General features: G+C 53.9%; 1 protein-coding gene across 3 annotated transcripts in view; it reads right to left on the bottom strand.

Moving 5' to 3' along the window:
• Positions 1-17,061, bottom strand: part of PTPRN2 (protein tyrosine phosphatase receptor type N2) — a 519,553-nt gene that overhangs the window by 218,272 nt on the left and 284,220 nt on the right. For all 3 annotated transcript variants that reach the window (XM_074366632.1, XM_074366633.1, XM_045522614.2), the window contains one exon: positions 5,153-5,217. In XM_074366632.1, the coding sequence (XP_074222733.1) occupies positions 5,153-5,217 (65 nt within the window). The remainder of the gene's footprint in view (positions 1-5,152; positions 5,218-17,061) is intronic.

Here is a 17,061-nt window from a genome sequence, read left to right as displayed (position 1 = left end):
GGCAGGTGCCCCTTCCACCCACCGTGTGAAAAGGGACACTTGTGGGTTTGACCATGCCCCCTCGACCTGACGACCACATGGAGCTCTGCCCCGGTCCCCCCGGGGGGTTTACTGTGGTGCCTCCTTCACGTTGGAAAGGCCCCTCAATACCAGATCATTCCTGAGTCCATGCGACTGCAAATGGGCCTCTGGGGACCTGGCGGGACACTGACTCGGCCTGAGCATCCCTGTGACTCGGGCCATCACCGCCTGCATTTCTGCCCCCGGCCTGGCCCACGTCTGCTCGTAACACCCAGCTCCTCTCAGGGGCTCCCGAGACCACTGGACTCAGGTTTTGATGAAGCTGTTTAGAGTAGTGGCTTCGGGGTGGGGAGGGTTAAATCTGGGAGTCTGAGGTTTGCAAAACTTAACCACTGTACATAAAACAGATAAAAAACAAACTTCTTCTGTAGAGCACAGAGAACTACATCCAGTATCTTATAACAACCTTCAATGAAAGAGAACTGAAAACGAGTATGTGTGTGTACATGCATGACGGGGACACTGGCTGCATGCTGGAAACCGACACACGGTAACCGACTGCACTTCAGTAAAAGATAAATAACCAGGGTGCAGAGCAGTGGCTTCTCCCCCACCAGACGGGCAATGACCAAGTGGTGCCTGGGGAACACCCGTCCTGAGTCCCTGTCCCACCCGCCGGGCCTCCAGGTGACGACCGTTGGGGACCCGCACGCCCGCCAGCACACACCTCACATAACGAGGTCACTTCATTCCTGGGGGAGGACCAGACCGGAGACTCGAGACTCTTAGGGGACTTTGGGGCTCGGCACAGTCTTGGCCACAAAATCCCTTCTTTGTACAGAGAAACCCATAGCCCAAAAGTGACAGAGGGAGGGGCGGACCTGGTTAAACCAGGGAGTGGACAGCATGCAGGGCTGGCTCCGAGCCCTCCTGCCCTCCCCCAGCTAAACTCCCGAACCCAGGGCCCTTTGAAGTATCTGAGAACCACGTCTGACATCACACCGCACTGGTGATGGGTCCCGGACATGCTGCCCCCAATGTGGCACCGTTCTGGGCCGAAGGTCCCTCCTTCCTGCCCACCCTTCTCCCCGGAGCAGGTTTAGGACCCTCGTGGGAGAGGTGCCCCCTGAACCTGGAGGAAAGGACCTCCTTATCTCCGAGGAGAAGACTCCGGACAAACAGACCCCCCGCCCCCATTTGCTGCAAACCCAGCGTTTCTCCAAGGCCGCCCCGCCCTTACCACCCCCAGCACGAAGGCTCCGTGTGCCCACCAGGGACCTTCACCTCCATGCCCGCACGCCCCCCAGTCACACAAAACAGCAAATAAAGGTGGTGCTTTGCCCCTGTTCATCTGTCTTGGCCAGATTAATTTTCAGAGCCAATCAGCAGCCCTAAAAGGCTCCGGGAAAACTTTCTCCTCCCTCTTCCAGAATCTGAGCGGGTGGCACCTCCCTTCCGCCTGAGCCTGCGGTGAGGGGCTCGTCACCGCCACCGCCGAGGCGGAGCCCTCCCTGCGCTGAGCCCCAGGGCCACCGCTCCTCCCACTGAGCTGCTGGGCAGGTTGATGGCACCGTGTCTGTCACACTGATGAGAAACCAGGATGTGACTGGTTTCAGACACACTAACGGAGCCACACTCGCGAGTCTGCTCTCCTGGTGACACCGCCTCAATTACTTCTCTTCCAAATATTTGAGTTTTTCTTTGTAATGTTATAATTTTCCTTTGGAAAACACGTGACTTTATTAATTTGAAAAAATGAGAACACTTTCAAGATATCGGAAATTAGATTTTGAAACACGTCAAAATACCACCGATCTATCAGGAACGTGTGAGTGTACTGTAATCTGTTCATTTTCTTTAAATTTTGTTTTGAGATGTTTCCATTTGGCTTAAAAGGTTTAATGCCGCTATATCTGTCATCACACGTTGAGTCCCAAGCACCAGGGAGAGATCCTGTGGATGCTGTCAGACTTCTAGCAGAGACTGAGCTTTACTTCCCAGAGTCAGGAATTAGCAAAGACATTCATACCAAATACATTTCAAAAAAACAATCAGAAGCATCGAAATCAGGCTCAGTACTGCACGAGGCTATGAAAATTAGGAAAAGGACTACTGTTGGCTTTTTAAAGACATTGCAACTTGCCCCTCTACTCCCATTTTTACTTCCCCAAACCCGCTCCAAATGCACGGACGCCTCTTGTCTCTGTCCAGACTGGAGACTGGTCAGAAGAAGCTACGTGGAATGTGGGACCCTGGGCTTTAGAACCATCAGGATGACCTCAGACAACTTCAAAGGTGAGAGCAATACTGCCTTTGAAATGCAACACTGCCATGTAGAAAAGGACAGGGGTCGGAGAGCTGGTCTCCAGATACTTGTGGGTCCAGGGAACCTCTGGGGACCCCTCACTGTCAGGGAGAGCCAGGGCTGGGCGAGCCTCTCACCGCCACGTTTCCATCAGTGGATGAAATAAATGGGCTGGGGTTTGGTCCTTGTCTGCCCCCAGGGAGGGTGAGCTCAGGCTTCTGGCCACTTCGGGGCCAGAGAGGAAGCAGAGGAGACTGGACGAGGACGCAGGGGCCGTGCAGTGGTTGGGTGGGGGGTCTGCCCTGCCCTGCCCTGTGCACTCCCCCAGCAGCCCACCTGTCTAGGCAGAATCTCCGCGCCTGCATGCAAGAAGGGCAGGCACCCGGAACGGTGACCCTCCGAGGTTAAGAGAAGCCAGGCGCAAGCCGGCATCACGAGTCAGATCCACCCAGGTCCCAGATGGCACTTTCCCAACTGACAGCGACTCCGTCTCCACCCGGGAGCCGGGAGCCTGGGCGGAGCCAGGCTGTGGCAGGACGCCGAGAGCCCGGCACTGCCCGGGCTGGGTCCACACCTGGCAGGTCTCCAGGTACAGATGTACAGGGGCTGGTGTCTGCGCGTGTGTGGATCACAGTGAACCGGCTGGGGCTGGAGGTGTGACCTGAGGTCATCACCGTACACGTAACATAAAACTCCGAGGCCTGGGTGAGCTCCCTCGGGGGCGAGGGAGGAATCAGGAATAGGATCCAATGGGGGAGGGGTCTCAGCACAACCGGCCTCAGAAAGGAGGCCACTCAGCAACTCCGGGAGGGCAAGGAATCTGCGTGCAGGAAGTGACACTGGTGCCAGGAGCTGAGGCCCTGGGGACGCCCTGAACGGTAGGACCAGGCCTGGTGGGTGTCAGGAGAAGCCGCGGGGTGCGGACACAGTCTGGGAGAAGTTTTCCCGTGGAGGTGGGGGGGGTGAAAAGGCCTGGCTGGGGAGAGACGGGTGTCCAGGCGGCTGAGTACCTTATTGAGGTGGGAAATACTGCAGCAGATCTGTGTGCTGACGTTACTCAGCCAGAAGGACGGAGCAGCGATGGCGCAGGAGAGAGAGGGGGCCTGACCGGGTGGCAGGAGGCGGCCCCGAAGCGAGGTGGGAGCAGGTGCCTCGCCCCAGGCCAGGGGCCCCAGTGTTCACTGGGCGGCGGTCCGATGAGGGAGGGGCAGGGCCTCTGCGCAGTGAAACAGGCGTCCGCGTCACAGACGGGACGACCATGCACGCACGCGCAGGGCAGCTGCCTGGGTGAGGAGACCTCCGACCTCCGCGGTTATGGCTTTCGAGACGATCAGCAGAGCGAGGAGGGGACGCGAGGACGGCCAGTGGGGTGGGCACGGGAGGACCCACTGCCGGTCCTGCCCCTCCCCGCCCCTCCAGCCCTTCCACAGACACGGCGGGCCCAGCCCAGCCCGCTGTCCCTGTGTGGCCGGAACTCCGCCCAGTAGGGGCGGATTCTCAGCACCAGAGCATCCTCTGACTGGGCCGCCCCGATGGCCTCACCCCAAGCCAGTCTGGATGCGTTCCCAGTCTCTGGACACCACGTGGCACCAAACAGGACCCCACTGGACGGGGCTGAGGGGGCAGGAGAAGAGGGGCTGAGGATCCGAGCCCTCCAGCCCGGGCGCGGGACCTCCCAGCCACCTGGCCCTTCCCACCACTGTCCCCGCACCTCCACGGGTACACACGGTCTTGGGGCCCCACAGACCCTTGGCCTCTCCCCAACCTCACGGGTTGCTAAAGTCACACACAGTGCATTTTGGGTTTCGGCCGGAAAAGACCAGGATGCCCTCCGCTGCCAAACCGCTCATCAGGCCGGCCCTCCCCGCGCTGACGCGTCTCTGCGGTCCCCGGTCTCCTGCCTGCGCTCGGCAAGGAGCCCCCGCCCCTACTTGCCAGGCAGGGAGCCTCCGTCTAACAAGAACTGGCGGTTAAGTGAGTTCTCATTTCAGGAGCCAGACTCACAGCCACTGAACAAGGGCTTCCCCAGGAGAAGAAGACAGCGGCCGATGTCCGAGTGGCTCTGGGAGGAACCTGCTGCAGGCCAGGAGCGCCGTGAACAAGTGCACTTCATGTTAATCAACCGCCAGGCCGTGAAGCCAAGCCCTGCAGACGCGGCGCAGGTTGGTTTCGGGCCGTGCTGACTTCTGAGTGGCCGCACACTGCCCCTGAGAGGGAGCACGCCCGCCCCGCGTGAGTGCAATTCACTGCGGGGCCCGAGACCGGGCACCCGCGTACTGGGTCCCCGGGGCTCAGCGCCGTCAGCCCTCACTGCTGACGGGGCGTTTGGCCAAGGGCTCCCTTCTGACGCCCGCACAGCAGCATCAGGACAAGGCCCTGGATTCGCCGCAGAGACACTCTCCTTGCATGCTGCCCCCACCCCACACACGTCTTTAACAAGGAAGATACAAGTGCCCCCTCAACCCCAGAGAAGAGCCATTTCTCTCGGCCACAAACTCAGCAACTGTGAACCATCTGAAGAAGGAAGTACAGGTTTCCAAAAGTTCCAACCTTTCCTTAGCCATGACTGTTGTTTCTCGGGGAGACACCAAATTACAATTTCAAAGGTAACCAAAACCAAAACTGTCCAATTAGCCAGGCATCGTGGAACAGCGTCTCAGCCAATGGGAGGACCAGCCTGGCCCCAGCCAGCGGCTCCTCTGCTAACGCAGCACGACGTCGCGTGGACAGACCCTCCCACTGTTCCCCGGCCGGTGCTCGCCCGGCCTCTCCCCCAAGACCACACGGCCGCCTGGGTGTCTCAGCAGACAGCCTGCAGCTACTCACCGAGCCGACTCCTGTCTGAAGGATCTTCAGTCCTGACATTTCTTCCAGTTTCTCCTTGTTGTCAGCTGTTAGGAGAAATTAAGAAGTAAGAGGTCAGCTTAGAGAGGCAACGTTCTCAAGACACCCTGAGCGCTCCCTCTCTGGACACGTTCCAGGAAGGCCCCGCTCCGACCACTGATCCAATCAGTGCCGTGGACGAGCCTGGGCAGAAGGCTCCCACTGATTGGCCAGTGGATGTGTGCCCCCAGTTCTGCCCATAAAACGTTCTCTCAGGAAAGTCACAGCACCCTTGAGAAGACTGGGTGAGAAACTGTAGGCAGACCTGCTTTGCAGACTGCGAAGTCTGATTTTAGGACGACATGATGGTTGTTAATTATAATCACTGGAAAACAGGTTCTATTAACGAGCATTGTGTCCACAGAAAGGCTCAGTAGCAGGCAAGACTGAGTGATGCCTCCGTCCCGTTAGCTCTGGGAGCTGCTTCATTTATTCCCTCTTATTCCTGCCCCTACAAGACACATCCTGCGACCATTTAGCTCCGGTGCCATCCTCATCCTGGCCTGCTCCTGACTTAGGATGAGGAAGACTTACAGAGAACGCGTATCAGCCCAGGCAGGGTGAGCCCTAGAAACAGCCAGCAGTCGGAGTGAGAGCGCAGCTAACCCTGGGGCCCGCGCGGCAAACCCCCGGACCCCTCCTGGAGAAGAAGCTGTGTCACAGAGCGATTGGCCGTGGCTTACGATTCTGTGGAAATATTCCTCTGGATAAAGCCCCATTGTTTTGGAAATGAAAACCAGAAAGAAACGGAATTTTATTGCAAACCTTAAGAATGAAGAGTGCCTTGCAATTGTGATTAACACAGAATGAGAGAGCAAGAAAACAGAAATTACTTTCACCCCTTATTGTAAAATGCCCACGTTAGTCCTGGGGGCGACACTGTATCTGTTCCAAGGACACACACCCCAGGTCCTGCTGCAGCCGGCCTCCCCTGCCTCTGGGGCCCTCCCACCGTCTCCCTTGGATGGAGGAACGCCACTTCCACGTGTGGGCAGTTGTGCGGGCACTGAGAGAGGGGCACACCCCAGGCCCGGGGTCGGAGCAGCAGCACTTTAAGGGGCTCTGAGCTGGGTGGCGGCGCCAAGGGGGCAGGGAGGGGCGGTGGCCCCAAAGTAAACCCTGGTGGAGGGGAATATTCTGTAAGAGGCAGAGCACAAAGCAATTGATTTTAATGTTCTCTTGCGAACAAAGGAGACATTTTACTGAATGACAGGCCACTCTGGGGGGATAACAGCGAGTCTTCAGCAGACTGAGGAGCACAGAGCACATAAAGACGGGAATTAAAAATACTCCATTTATTGCCTCGGAGAAGTAACAGACAGTTCAGGCTCTGGAATGAACAAACCAGCCTGGCAACACTTCCGCAGGTCACCCAGTCTGGGGGCAGCAAACGTCCTTCCTAGAAACGGCCAGCTTGGCCACCGTGGGTCTCGACCCGGCTGTGGGGACAGTACTAAGAAAGAGGGACGGGTCTGGCTGTGTTCCAGCAAAACCTTCTCCACCAAGCAGGGGGCCCGGGGTGACCGCAGGCTGTGCCCACTGGCCCACAAGTCCATCCCCACACCAGGCAGCAGGTGGGACGCTGGCCATTCTGCACCTGAGCACCTCCCGGGTCATCTGTCTGGGGGGACAGTCAGTGTCAGCATAGCTTCCAGGTTCCTCTGTCCCCCCACCAACCTCCCAACCCCCCAACCAGGCCCGGGCAGGTACGTCCCCAGGCCCTCAGCCCTTTCCCTCCAGAAACCCACCCGACCCCTCCCCTCCGTGAACACAGGACCGTCTCAGAGCTGCCAGGTGTGGGGAGACCTTTCCAGCAAAACCACGTCCTTGTCCTCACATGAGACCAGGGCAGGCTCGCGCAGCCCCAAGTGGGACGGGGTGAGGGGAGTGGGGGAGGGGCTCTCACCAGAGGCGGCATTCCTCCTCCCCTGGGGGTGACATGACCTCAGCGCACAGAGAACCACAGAACGTAGTGGACGACCGGCTGGGTATCTAAGCCTTTGTTTCTGACATAATTAATTGCAAGTGTGTGGAATTTAATTTTTCATAATGGCTGCGTTTAATCACTGGTTCAAAACGTTCCTGGAAAAGTGAACATGATCTCTGGGGAGCCAGTCCCAACTGGCTCCAGCCCCGTCTGGATGGCACTTTGTGTGCGAAGTTTAGGTCTTAACCCGCCATGCTTCCTCGATGCTAAGGTGTGCGTGTCCCCAGGGGGAGGAATCCGGCTCGGCGGTAGCGTGCGCGCCTAGCGCGCACGAGGTCCTGGGTTCCATCCCGGTACCTCCACTAAATAAACAATAAAACAAAGCGCATGTTTCCCCTCGGGGCCCCTTGGCCTTTGCGCCCACGCCCTCAGGGGCCATGGCAAAAAAACACACATCATCGCTTCTACTGGAAAATCTCCCCGGGCACCTTCCGACAAGCTGCAGAAACTTCTGGAAGGGGCGTCCACCTCCATCGTCGCTAGAGTGACAGTGCCCTGTGGGGTTCTCCCGGAGCCCGTCTCCCGCTCCTGGCCGAGAAGTCTCCGTGGAGACGCGATGGGCTTTCCCAACACGCCCGCGGGGCGCCTTGGCGGCCGGGGCCCACACCGTCTCTGGGACTCACACCAATGCCTCGCGGTTTTGCGCTCCTTTGCGACCTTCTCGGTCGGGCGTCAGGCCCCTTCCAGCGGTGCCTGCTGGCTCTGTATTTAATGTAACTTTTTGTTCCTTGAAATGTCTCATTGGTGGGCGTAGCAGACAGACACCCAGTGGTGCCTTTTCTCCAGCGCGTGTACAAGGCACCCAACTCCCCCTCAGCACAGCCCTTCTGGGGTTTCTGTTCACTTGTATTTATTTGTTGGCACTCACACCGACCCACAAGAGAAACCGGCCCAGCGCTCTTCAGTGTGCTCTGCCGTCCTCAGGGCATCCTGGAGCCCTGCTCAGCGATGTTTCCACACGCTGTCATTTTGTGTGTTCCCTCACAGGGTTCCCTACATGGCTGCACGGGTTCCTGCCCCTGCGTCTCTCCCGCAGAGCCAAACCGCCACAGAACGTGGTCTGTGTGCTCCTAGACTGTGTCCCTCATACGGACGGCACCTCCAACAGGCGTTCAGACCTGGCTCAGAGGCACCCCCACACCTCCGAGCACCCCCCCGCAACACACCTTCTCTCTGGAAACACGTGTAAGTTCAGCACCACCTCCACCTGGGTGCAAAATTCTCCCATTTTTTTTTCAGGCTTTGAGGAAGCATTTTGAGGGGGAAAGAAAAGCCTTTCATTGGCCAGATGTTCTGTCTGAGTTACTTCCATGGCCAAACATGGACCCTGAGCTGGTGGGCGTGAGCTGCCGGCAGGCCAGGACGCAGAGACCCCGGGAGAAGCTGCTTTAATAAAGGCAAGAACAATGCATAAAGCCCACTCTTATCTTCACGGGAGACAAAAAGGGTTTCCAAACACAAAAAGAAGTCCTTTAAAATTAAATTCACTAGATGAAGGATATGCAAATTACCTGGAGAAGCAGAACCCTACAATGTTCTCAAAATTCTGCAATAGCCTATTTAATTAGTATTTTAATTTATCAGAATAATTCTTTGCACTTGACAATTTATGCAGCATTCCATATAATTAAGCACGGAGCGACAGTGGAATAATTTTGCCTCTTTCTTTATCCTCGTGATTTTAACCTGAAAGGATGAGCAGAAGTCCCTTCTGTGATCTAAATTGCGACGGGACGACTCAATGCTGTGCCGCGCTAGCAAGCCCGAGGGCGGCGAGTGGGGGTGCGGGAGGCGGCAGACGCCAGGGGGGCTGGACGCCTGCAGGAAAGGGCGGGGGCGGTTTCTGGTGGAGCCACAAGTCCTGCTCCCGGGGGAACATCCGTACCTGCTTCCACCTTAGGAGAAATGCTGCGCTCGGCTACCTGCTTACACCCAGAGGCGTCTGTGGAAGCAGACAGGCTGGATGTCTGGGGGCTGCTGGTTAGACCCACCAGCCCCCCTTGCCCTGGGCCGGCCTCACGGAAACCCGCACGGCCACCATCAACCTTCCCTTCCCATCGCCGGGAAGTGACTCGACCTTTCCTTAGAGATGCCCCACGTGGAACCTGTCCGGCTGAGGTCAGTCCTGGGAGGGAGCAGATTTGGGAGACAGTTGACCTCGATGCTCTGGGTGCCCAGACCCCACAGTGCCCAGGCCATCTCGCCCACACCTCCCCTTTTCTGTGTCAGGGCCAAGGGGGTGTTCAGAGCCAGGGCCCAGGTGAACAGTGGTCCTTCCAGGGCCAGAGGTGAGCCGTCGACACCTGACCTGGAGCTGGGCAGGGGGTCCCTGGGCTGCAGCCCCGCTTAGTCTCAGTCTCACTGAGAACACGACGCCCCTCCACCCCCCCGCCCGGGGCCTGGCACTTGGGCAGCTGGTCCCGCCGCAGACCCGCTGGGTGAGGGACGGGACCACAGCAGGACCGCAGGGGCAGACGCCTGCTTCTGTGGTCTTCTCCACCGGCCACCAGGACACGCGGGTGGGGAGGGTCCCCACATCTGGCCTCCTGTCCTCTGGACAACAGGCTGCTGCCACCTAAGGCCACAAGGGTTTGAGAGAAGGAGGGGCTGGGGGTCTGAGCCTCAGGAGCGCGGGGCGGGGGTAAGACACAAGTTAATTAACTTGTCAAGCCTGCTTCTCAGCTGGAAAGCAAAGGATTCCTGGCTCGAGAGGCCCCCTTTCCCAGCAGTGCTGAGCGTCCACCCCGGCCTATCTTCGCGTTTTGGTTTGCGGTCCTTCAGGTTTTCCTGGATGACTGTGGACCTGCAGCAGCCGCACACGGTGGCCCAGAAGCATTCTGCACCCAGAACAACGTCCACTAGTTACCAGTTCTCCTGGACGTCAGGTGAGACACCGTGTCACGAGTCCTGGTCCTGGCTGGGGGCTGGACGGGTCCTGAGGCTACAACTGCTCGTATTTTATCTTTATAAAAAAACTACAATTTTACTTCTTTTTAAAAAAATAGAATTAAAAGTTTAATTAACACTTTAGATTTAAAGATTGTTTATGAATTATATTTTGTCTAATAATTATCATAGTTCGTTTTGAAAATTTTAAAGAAAAATTTGTTTTATAATAGTTAATCTTGAATATTTTAAAGAAAAATATTAATTATATTTTGTTTTATAATAGTTCATTTTGAATATTTTTTAAAATATGACTTTTTGAAGGCATATAATTTTAATTTTCAATTTCATATGTACATTTTTGATAAAATTGCTTTCACATTTTATACATTGTATGAAATTACAGCTGGATCATTTCTGTCTAAATGCAGTTTTATGAAAATCTTTGTTAAACAATATTATTAATAATTTTGTAAAACAAAGTGAAGAAAATATATTTACAAATATGTTTATAAACTTATCGTATTTATACACAATAATTCAGGAATTACATACGTCTTTAACTCAATGCTCATCCAAACTCCGCTCAGCCAATAAGAGAACCACCAATAATTCAGTCCAACTGTCCTTTATATTCGGCTGATTTTCAGAAACAAAACCCATAGCTTTACACATATTTAAACTTTCTTTTCATTATGAATGTATAGTTTCCAAGTATGAAGGCGGAATGTTAACAGCTCATTCTCCTGCTGTAGACTTTTCACTATTAGAAACCCAGCAGGGTTTCATGCTCTGCGGGGTCCCCCCTGTGGCCTCAGGCTCCTGCCACAGGAGTCAGGCCTTCAGATCTGAACCTTGGCCGCGGCCCTGCCAGCCGGCCGCTCCTTCCAGCCTGGGCGCTCCTAGGAGTGGGCCCTCCTGCCTTGGGGCCTCTGCACTCGCTGTCTGTTCCCCGAGCTTAGAATGCTCACCCCCAGTGTCTACGGGACTCCCCTCCTCCACGTCTCAGCTGTTAAGTCACTTTATTGCCACCCAGTGTCAGCCCATCTCCCACCCCTCCCCACCAGCTTCCCTTTTCTGCAGAGTGGTTGTTCCATCCAACGCAGTGTGCACTTACTTACCAGTTTTCCTGCCTAGAAGGTGGCTCTACAGAGCAGTTCTGTCCTATGAGGCAGGCGGCCCCGCACTTGGGTCAGCGTCAGCTCGCCGGAGGCTCTCGGTGACTGTCTGTCAAGGGAACGGAGCCGTGACCCGCAGCGTGCACGAGGAACCTCAGCTCTTGCGGGAGGTTTCTGCGCCATCCCTCACTGTGACCGTGAGTTACCGTGTCATCACAGCCTCACGTGTGCAGGTCCTTTCCACACCCATGGTTGGACTTTCTGAATAAGCATCGAAGCAGAGAAGACGTCTAGGCTGCCTGCTGGACTTGGAGTCCTCACCACCGAAGGCAGCCCTCCGCGAGATCGGGCTCAGGACCGTCGGGCGCGTTCTCAGTCCCCCGTCCCCACGTGGCCGTGCGGGAGCTGCCGTCTGCATGTGGAGCAAACCGCGCAGGATGGCCTGTCAGGCCCCAGGCTGAGCGTCGTGGCAGGAGGGCACGTGGAGTCTCCTGAGACCGCGGGCAGGGCAGGTCCCCGCAGCGGCACCCCTGCGCGGCGACAACACAGTCGCCCTACGTTCTTCACTTTAGGCTGGGTCATCTGAAGTAGAGTTTGGGTTTTCGCTAACTGTCAGAAAGAATTAAAATAACCCTGGAACGTGGCTGCTCTCCCGACACTGTTTACCAAAACCAGAGACACCACGTGAGGCTTTGCTCCAAGGGAGGGGAGGACAGGGTGGGCGCCCCCGTCCTCTCTGGGGGTGGGGGGTGGGCAGCACCTCCTCCTGCAGGGAGGCGGGCTCGTCTGCTCCCAGTCAGGGCTCCAGAGGCCCTGAGCGGGGGCGCACCTTGTCGTCCCCCGAAGAGCCCACGTCACTGTGCGGGCGGGGAGGCCTGACTGGGAGGGAGGAGCGGGCAGGGCACAGGTCAGCAGGACTCCCGTCAGGAGCGGCTGAGGCAGCCGGCTTCCTACACGGATTTCCAGTTTGGGGAGACACCCCCTTAGATATTTAAAACAACGCAACGAGGCTGGTTTCTACGTAGCCCGAGGCTCACTGTGCAGAAGAAACAGCAGCGCTGGTGTGGTGGGTGAAATACTGCGTATGGCATCCGTACGTGTGAAACTCCGTGATTAGACGTGTGTCGCAGGCTTCTGGGAAGCACCTCCCATGTCACTCATGATGACTTTCCCTTGACGGTTAGAAATATTTCTTCAGTTAATTTGTAATTCCAAAGTATCCATACTTTATATTTATGTTTGAAGATTAGATGTTTCATAAAATATGTGTTGGTTATAAATAATAAGACAGCACCTGTCCAGGTAGCCACCCTCTGAAAAAGACGCACAGCCTTACCATTCCATGCGGCGCTCGGGGCTCCCCCCACGGGGCGGATCAACTCCCCTGAGCTCTGGGGCGACGCTTCCCTTTTCTGCAGACCTGTCCACATACGTGCACACCGCTCACTTTCGCTGGGCCTGAATGTACTGAGATGAGACACTGTCATGCGTGTCCTCCAGCTTGAGGCCCGTGCTGAGCCTCATGTCTCCGAGGCCTGGAATTGGCTTTGCGTTGGCGGTGACTCATATCTGTTCACTGCCTCTGGCTGCATTCATGATCTCAGCACATCCTGATCTGTTTCTCCCGCCAATTGTCCAAGCCAGTGGACCAGAGGCTGCTTCCTCTCCCTCTGCTCCTGATCGGCGTGGGCAGCCGTGGGCATCCCTGCCCATGGCTCCAGGTGCAGGGAGGGGACGTGCCCTGGTGGCGTCGCTGGGACAGAGCCCCAAAGTGCTCGTATCAACTCACACTCCTGCCACCCGCTCGCAAGCGTTCCTGCTGCTCCAGACCTGCGCCTGTTGTCAGACAGACACTTGCCGGTTTGGGGGTGTCACGTTGCATCTCCCTGTACTGTCAACTTGCGTTCCTCTGTTACAAGCCAGGCTGCGTACCGTGCGTGTGTCCTCGCCATTCCTGCCTCCTCTCACGTGAACCTTCTGCCATGCCTTTGCCCATTTTCCTGTTGGGTTGTCTGCCTTCTTCCTGCTCTGTAGGAGGTCTGTAAACATTCTGCACACTGAGACCTTGCCAGTTATGTGTTACTGTCTTATCCCCATTTGTGACTTGGCTTTTTACGTTTCTTAATGTTAATACAGTCTCATTTATCATTTTCTTTAAGGTTTGCGCTTTGGGTATCTGGTTGCAAAACTTCCCTATCCCAAGATCATTAAGATGTCGTTGTATATTTTCTTCTAAAAGATTTAGGATTTGCCCTTCACGTGTATGTCTGACATCCAGGGGCTGATTCTGTGGAGGAGAGGTTTTCTTCCAAGCAGATGCCTTGTTTTCGCAGCACAATTATGAGAAGGTCGTTCTCCCCTGATCTGCGATGCCGACTCCATCAGGAACCAGTTCCACAGGAGGGCCGACTGCTGGGGTCCTGCTGTTGGGGTCCCGCTGTCCCTGCGAGCCCAGGCCTGCCCCGTCTCCAGCCCCACGCCGGTACCGGCTGCACCCCAGGACAGCAGGCCCCTCTCCCCGCTTCCTGGAGGGGGTGCTCTGGCTGCTCCAGCCCTTTGCACCAAGACACTTAAGAATCAGCTCATCAAGCTCCCAAATAAACATAAAAATATAACACAAAAATAAACAAAGCTGCTGGGGTTTTTGTTAAAATTTTTTTGACTCTGGAGGTTTGGGGAAATAACACCTTTAGTCCCAGTCTGTGCTCGTGTAGCGTCTCCACGCGTTTCGGCTTTCTTTCACGTCTTTCCAACACGTTTCATAGTTTTCTCCATAAAGGTCTCGCATTGGAAAATATTTATTCCTAGTACCTTTTTTTTTCATGCTATGGTAAACAATTACCATTTTTTAAATTATATTTCCTAATTTTTTTCTAAGTATAGAAATACAGTTGATTTTTGCACGTGACTTTATACATGGCAACCTTTCTCCACTATCTGACTAATTCTATTAAATTATCTGGATCTTCCTCGGTGTTTCTGAGTGAGTAAATCGCCTGTCAAAGTTACGTGTTTCTTTCTTCCTTCCTCCACCTTCCTTCTGTTTCCTGCTTGGCCGGTGCCGCCGTGGCTCCCGCAGCGCAACAGGCAAACACAACGTCTTGCTGCTGCTCCTACGGGGGCACGTCCAGTGCTTCACCACGAAGCATGATGCTTCTGCAGGACTTTATCAGGTTAACAAACTCATCCTGTTTTGCTAAGCATTTTTATTATGAATGAACTTGCTAAATTTTAGCAAATGCTTTTATCTACATCTGCTTGGATGGCCAAATGAGGTTTCTTCTTTAATCTATGAATGTGGTAAGTTATGTTCATCATCTTCCTGATGTGAGAACTTAAACTCTTCACGACGTAGTCTTTAAATAAGTTGCCAGCTTCACCTTCTTGTGTTTGGTTCAGCTTGTGCACCTGTGTTTCAGAGGAAATTTGTCCCTAATTTCTCTCCCTTGCATTGTCACTGCTGAGTTTTGGTAGCAGGGGTCTCCTGACCTCAGGAGGTGAGGAGCCGGGGAGTTTTCTGCAGGATGGGGTTCACCTGAACGTGCGGAGTACCTGCTTGTAAAATACGCGGGCCTGGGGTTTTCCGTGTGGGAAGAACGTCAACTACTAATTCAATTTCTTCTTTGGTTACAGGATCATGAAAGTCTCCTGCTTTGTCATTTTGGTCACGATGTCTGCATGCTGAAGTGAGCTCTCACGGCACTGCCGTCCCTCTGCCGACCTCCTGTACGCTAGAGCCCCCCTGTGCACACCCCACTCGTTGTGCCCAGTGCTGTTCTGCCCTCCTCCCTTATCTTGACATTTATGATAGAGATTTCTCAATTTTATCAGTTCTTTCCAAGAAGAAATATTATTTGCCTGTCCTCCGTTTGTGTTTGCTCTCTATCTCGGTCATTTCTGCTTTTATCTTTATTATTTCCTTCCTTCCACTTTATTTGGGTTTATTATGTTGTTCTTTTTCATATTTCTTAAACTTAAAATGTAGTCAATTGTTCGAAGTCTTGTTTCCTTTCTAATATGAACAGTTGAAGCAACAAGTTTCTTTCAACGTGCTGTTTTTAAAGCAAACCCTCAGGTATTAAAATATACTTCAGTGTTTCTATTATCCATTATCACTGAACAGTATTTTTAAAATTTCCATTTTGATGTATGCATTCCCTCTCTCCCTCTCTCTCTCTCTCTATATATATATATGTATGTACATATAAAACTTTTTGTGTCTCATAAACAACATATATATTTTTCCAGTCTGTAAATCTCTGTTCTGATTGGGACTTTTGCTCCTTTACATTTATTGTGATTCCTCACATATTTGAATTCACTTCTAACAGCCTCTGCTGCCTTTATGTTTAAACGTTACACTCCGTTTCCACGTTCAGTGGTCTCGCAGAGATCTCGGTGTCCCCAGGGAGCAAACGCTCACGTCAGTGAAGACCAGCTCTGTTCCTAAGTGTCCAGAGACCCCGAGCGCTCCCACCCAGCAGCCTCACCTCCATTCAAATGCTACTGTTTCCACCCTCACTGTCTCAGCCCTACCTTGTTTCTGGCCTCATGCAGCTTTATTGCACACGGCAGACTCTGTCCCCACATTTGCTGCTCTCTTTGCTCCTTGTTCTTCTGCACCCCAGGTCTTCCTTAGGGGGTTACTTTCTTTTGCATGTGGTAAATCTTTAGAATTAACTTAAATGAAAATCTCTTGGTGACAAACTCTTTTTTTTTTTTTCCCTGAAAGTATCTTTATTCAGCCCTTATCTTTAAGCCGTCGGTTTTGGACAGCACTTTTTCTGGGTACAGTTTGAGGTGGACAACAATCCCCCAGTGATGTGATGACGTTGCTCCCCACTGTCTTCTGGTTCGTTTGGCTGCTGAGACATCAGCGGTGGCTCAAACTCCCATGCCTTCCTGGGCAGCTGTCTCTCATCCTTGGCTGACTTCACGATTCTTGCTTTGCCTTAGGCGTTCTGCAGTCTCACTGCTGTGAATCCAGATTTGAAACTGTGTTCACGCCAACAGACTTCTTGAATCTGAGGACTGGTGTCATCCGTCAGTGAGATTTTGAGAAATTTCAGCCTCTTTACCTTCAAATGTTTTCTCTTGACCACTCGAGGGGGACTGTCTCCGGGAACTCCCACTAAGTGTGTAAGATTTTCTTGCTTTGTTTTCTAGGCGTACGTACTTTGTTTCTTTTCTTTTCACATTTTCTATTTCGTTCTCTCTCTAGGCTGCATTCCGGATAATTTATTCAGTTTCATGTTTTAGTTCACTAATTCTCTCTTCAGCTGGATTTAAACACTCCTGAGTTTAAAATTTCTATTATTATGTCTTTCATTTAATAATTCAATTCTTTTAAAAAGCACTTCTGGTCATTTCAGGCTCTTGGCTGCTGGGACATATCTCCTTCCCCTCTTCATTCCTGTAAACAGGTAAGACTCTGGAATTCACATTCCACGTCTACAAGTCAGTGTCTGGGGTTTGCTTCTGTCCCTGCTTTCAGATGACCTTTCGCACGCTGCCTTGTTCCCCAGCATGTTCTGAAACCCGTTTCTTGGGATTTTGTCTGTGGGAGTCCTTTGCGGACAGAGGAAGGAACGAGTCCTTGAGAGGATGTGCGTGTCCTTCTTCTAGGCTTCAGGACGCTCTACCAACGCAGGACCAGCTTAGACTGAGTTGCTTTCTTGGGGCGTGGGGCCACCAGGCGGCGTGCAGGTGGACAGCACACTCCTGTGGGGCTCTGTGCCCCATGCCTCCCCACACCCGGTGACCATGCTGGACACAGGAGCACCCTCCTCAGGGCAAGCAGGGATCAGCTGAGGCTGCCCTCACCCCTGTGATCTTGAGTGGCCCAGCTGCACGTGGCCAGC

The sequence above is a fragment of the Camelus bactrianus genome, chromosome 7 (assembly GCF_048773025.1).
Source record: "Camelus bactrianus isolate YW-2024 breed Bactrian camel chromosome 7, ASM4877302v1, whole genome shotgun sequence".
In the NCBI taxonomy this organism is placed as follows: domain Eukaryota; kingdom Metazoa; phylum Chordata; class Mammalia; order Artiodactyla; family Camelidae; genus Camelus; species Camelus bactrianus.
This window is presented reverse-complemented; position numbering and strand designations above follow the sequence as displayed.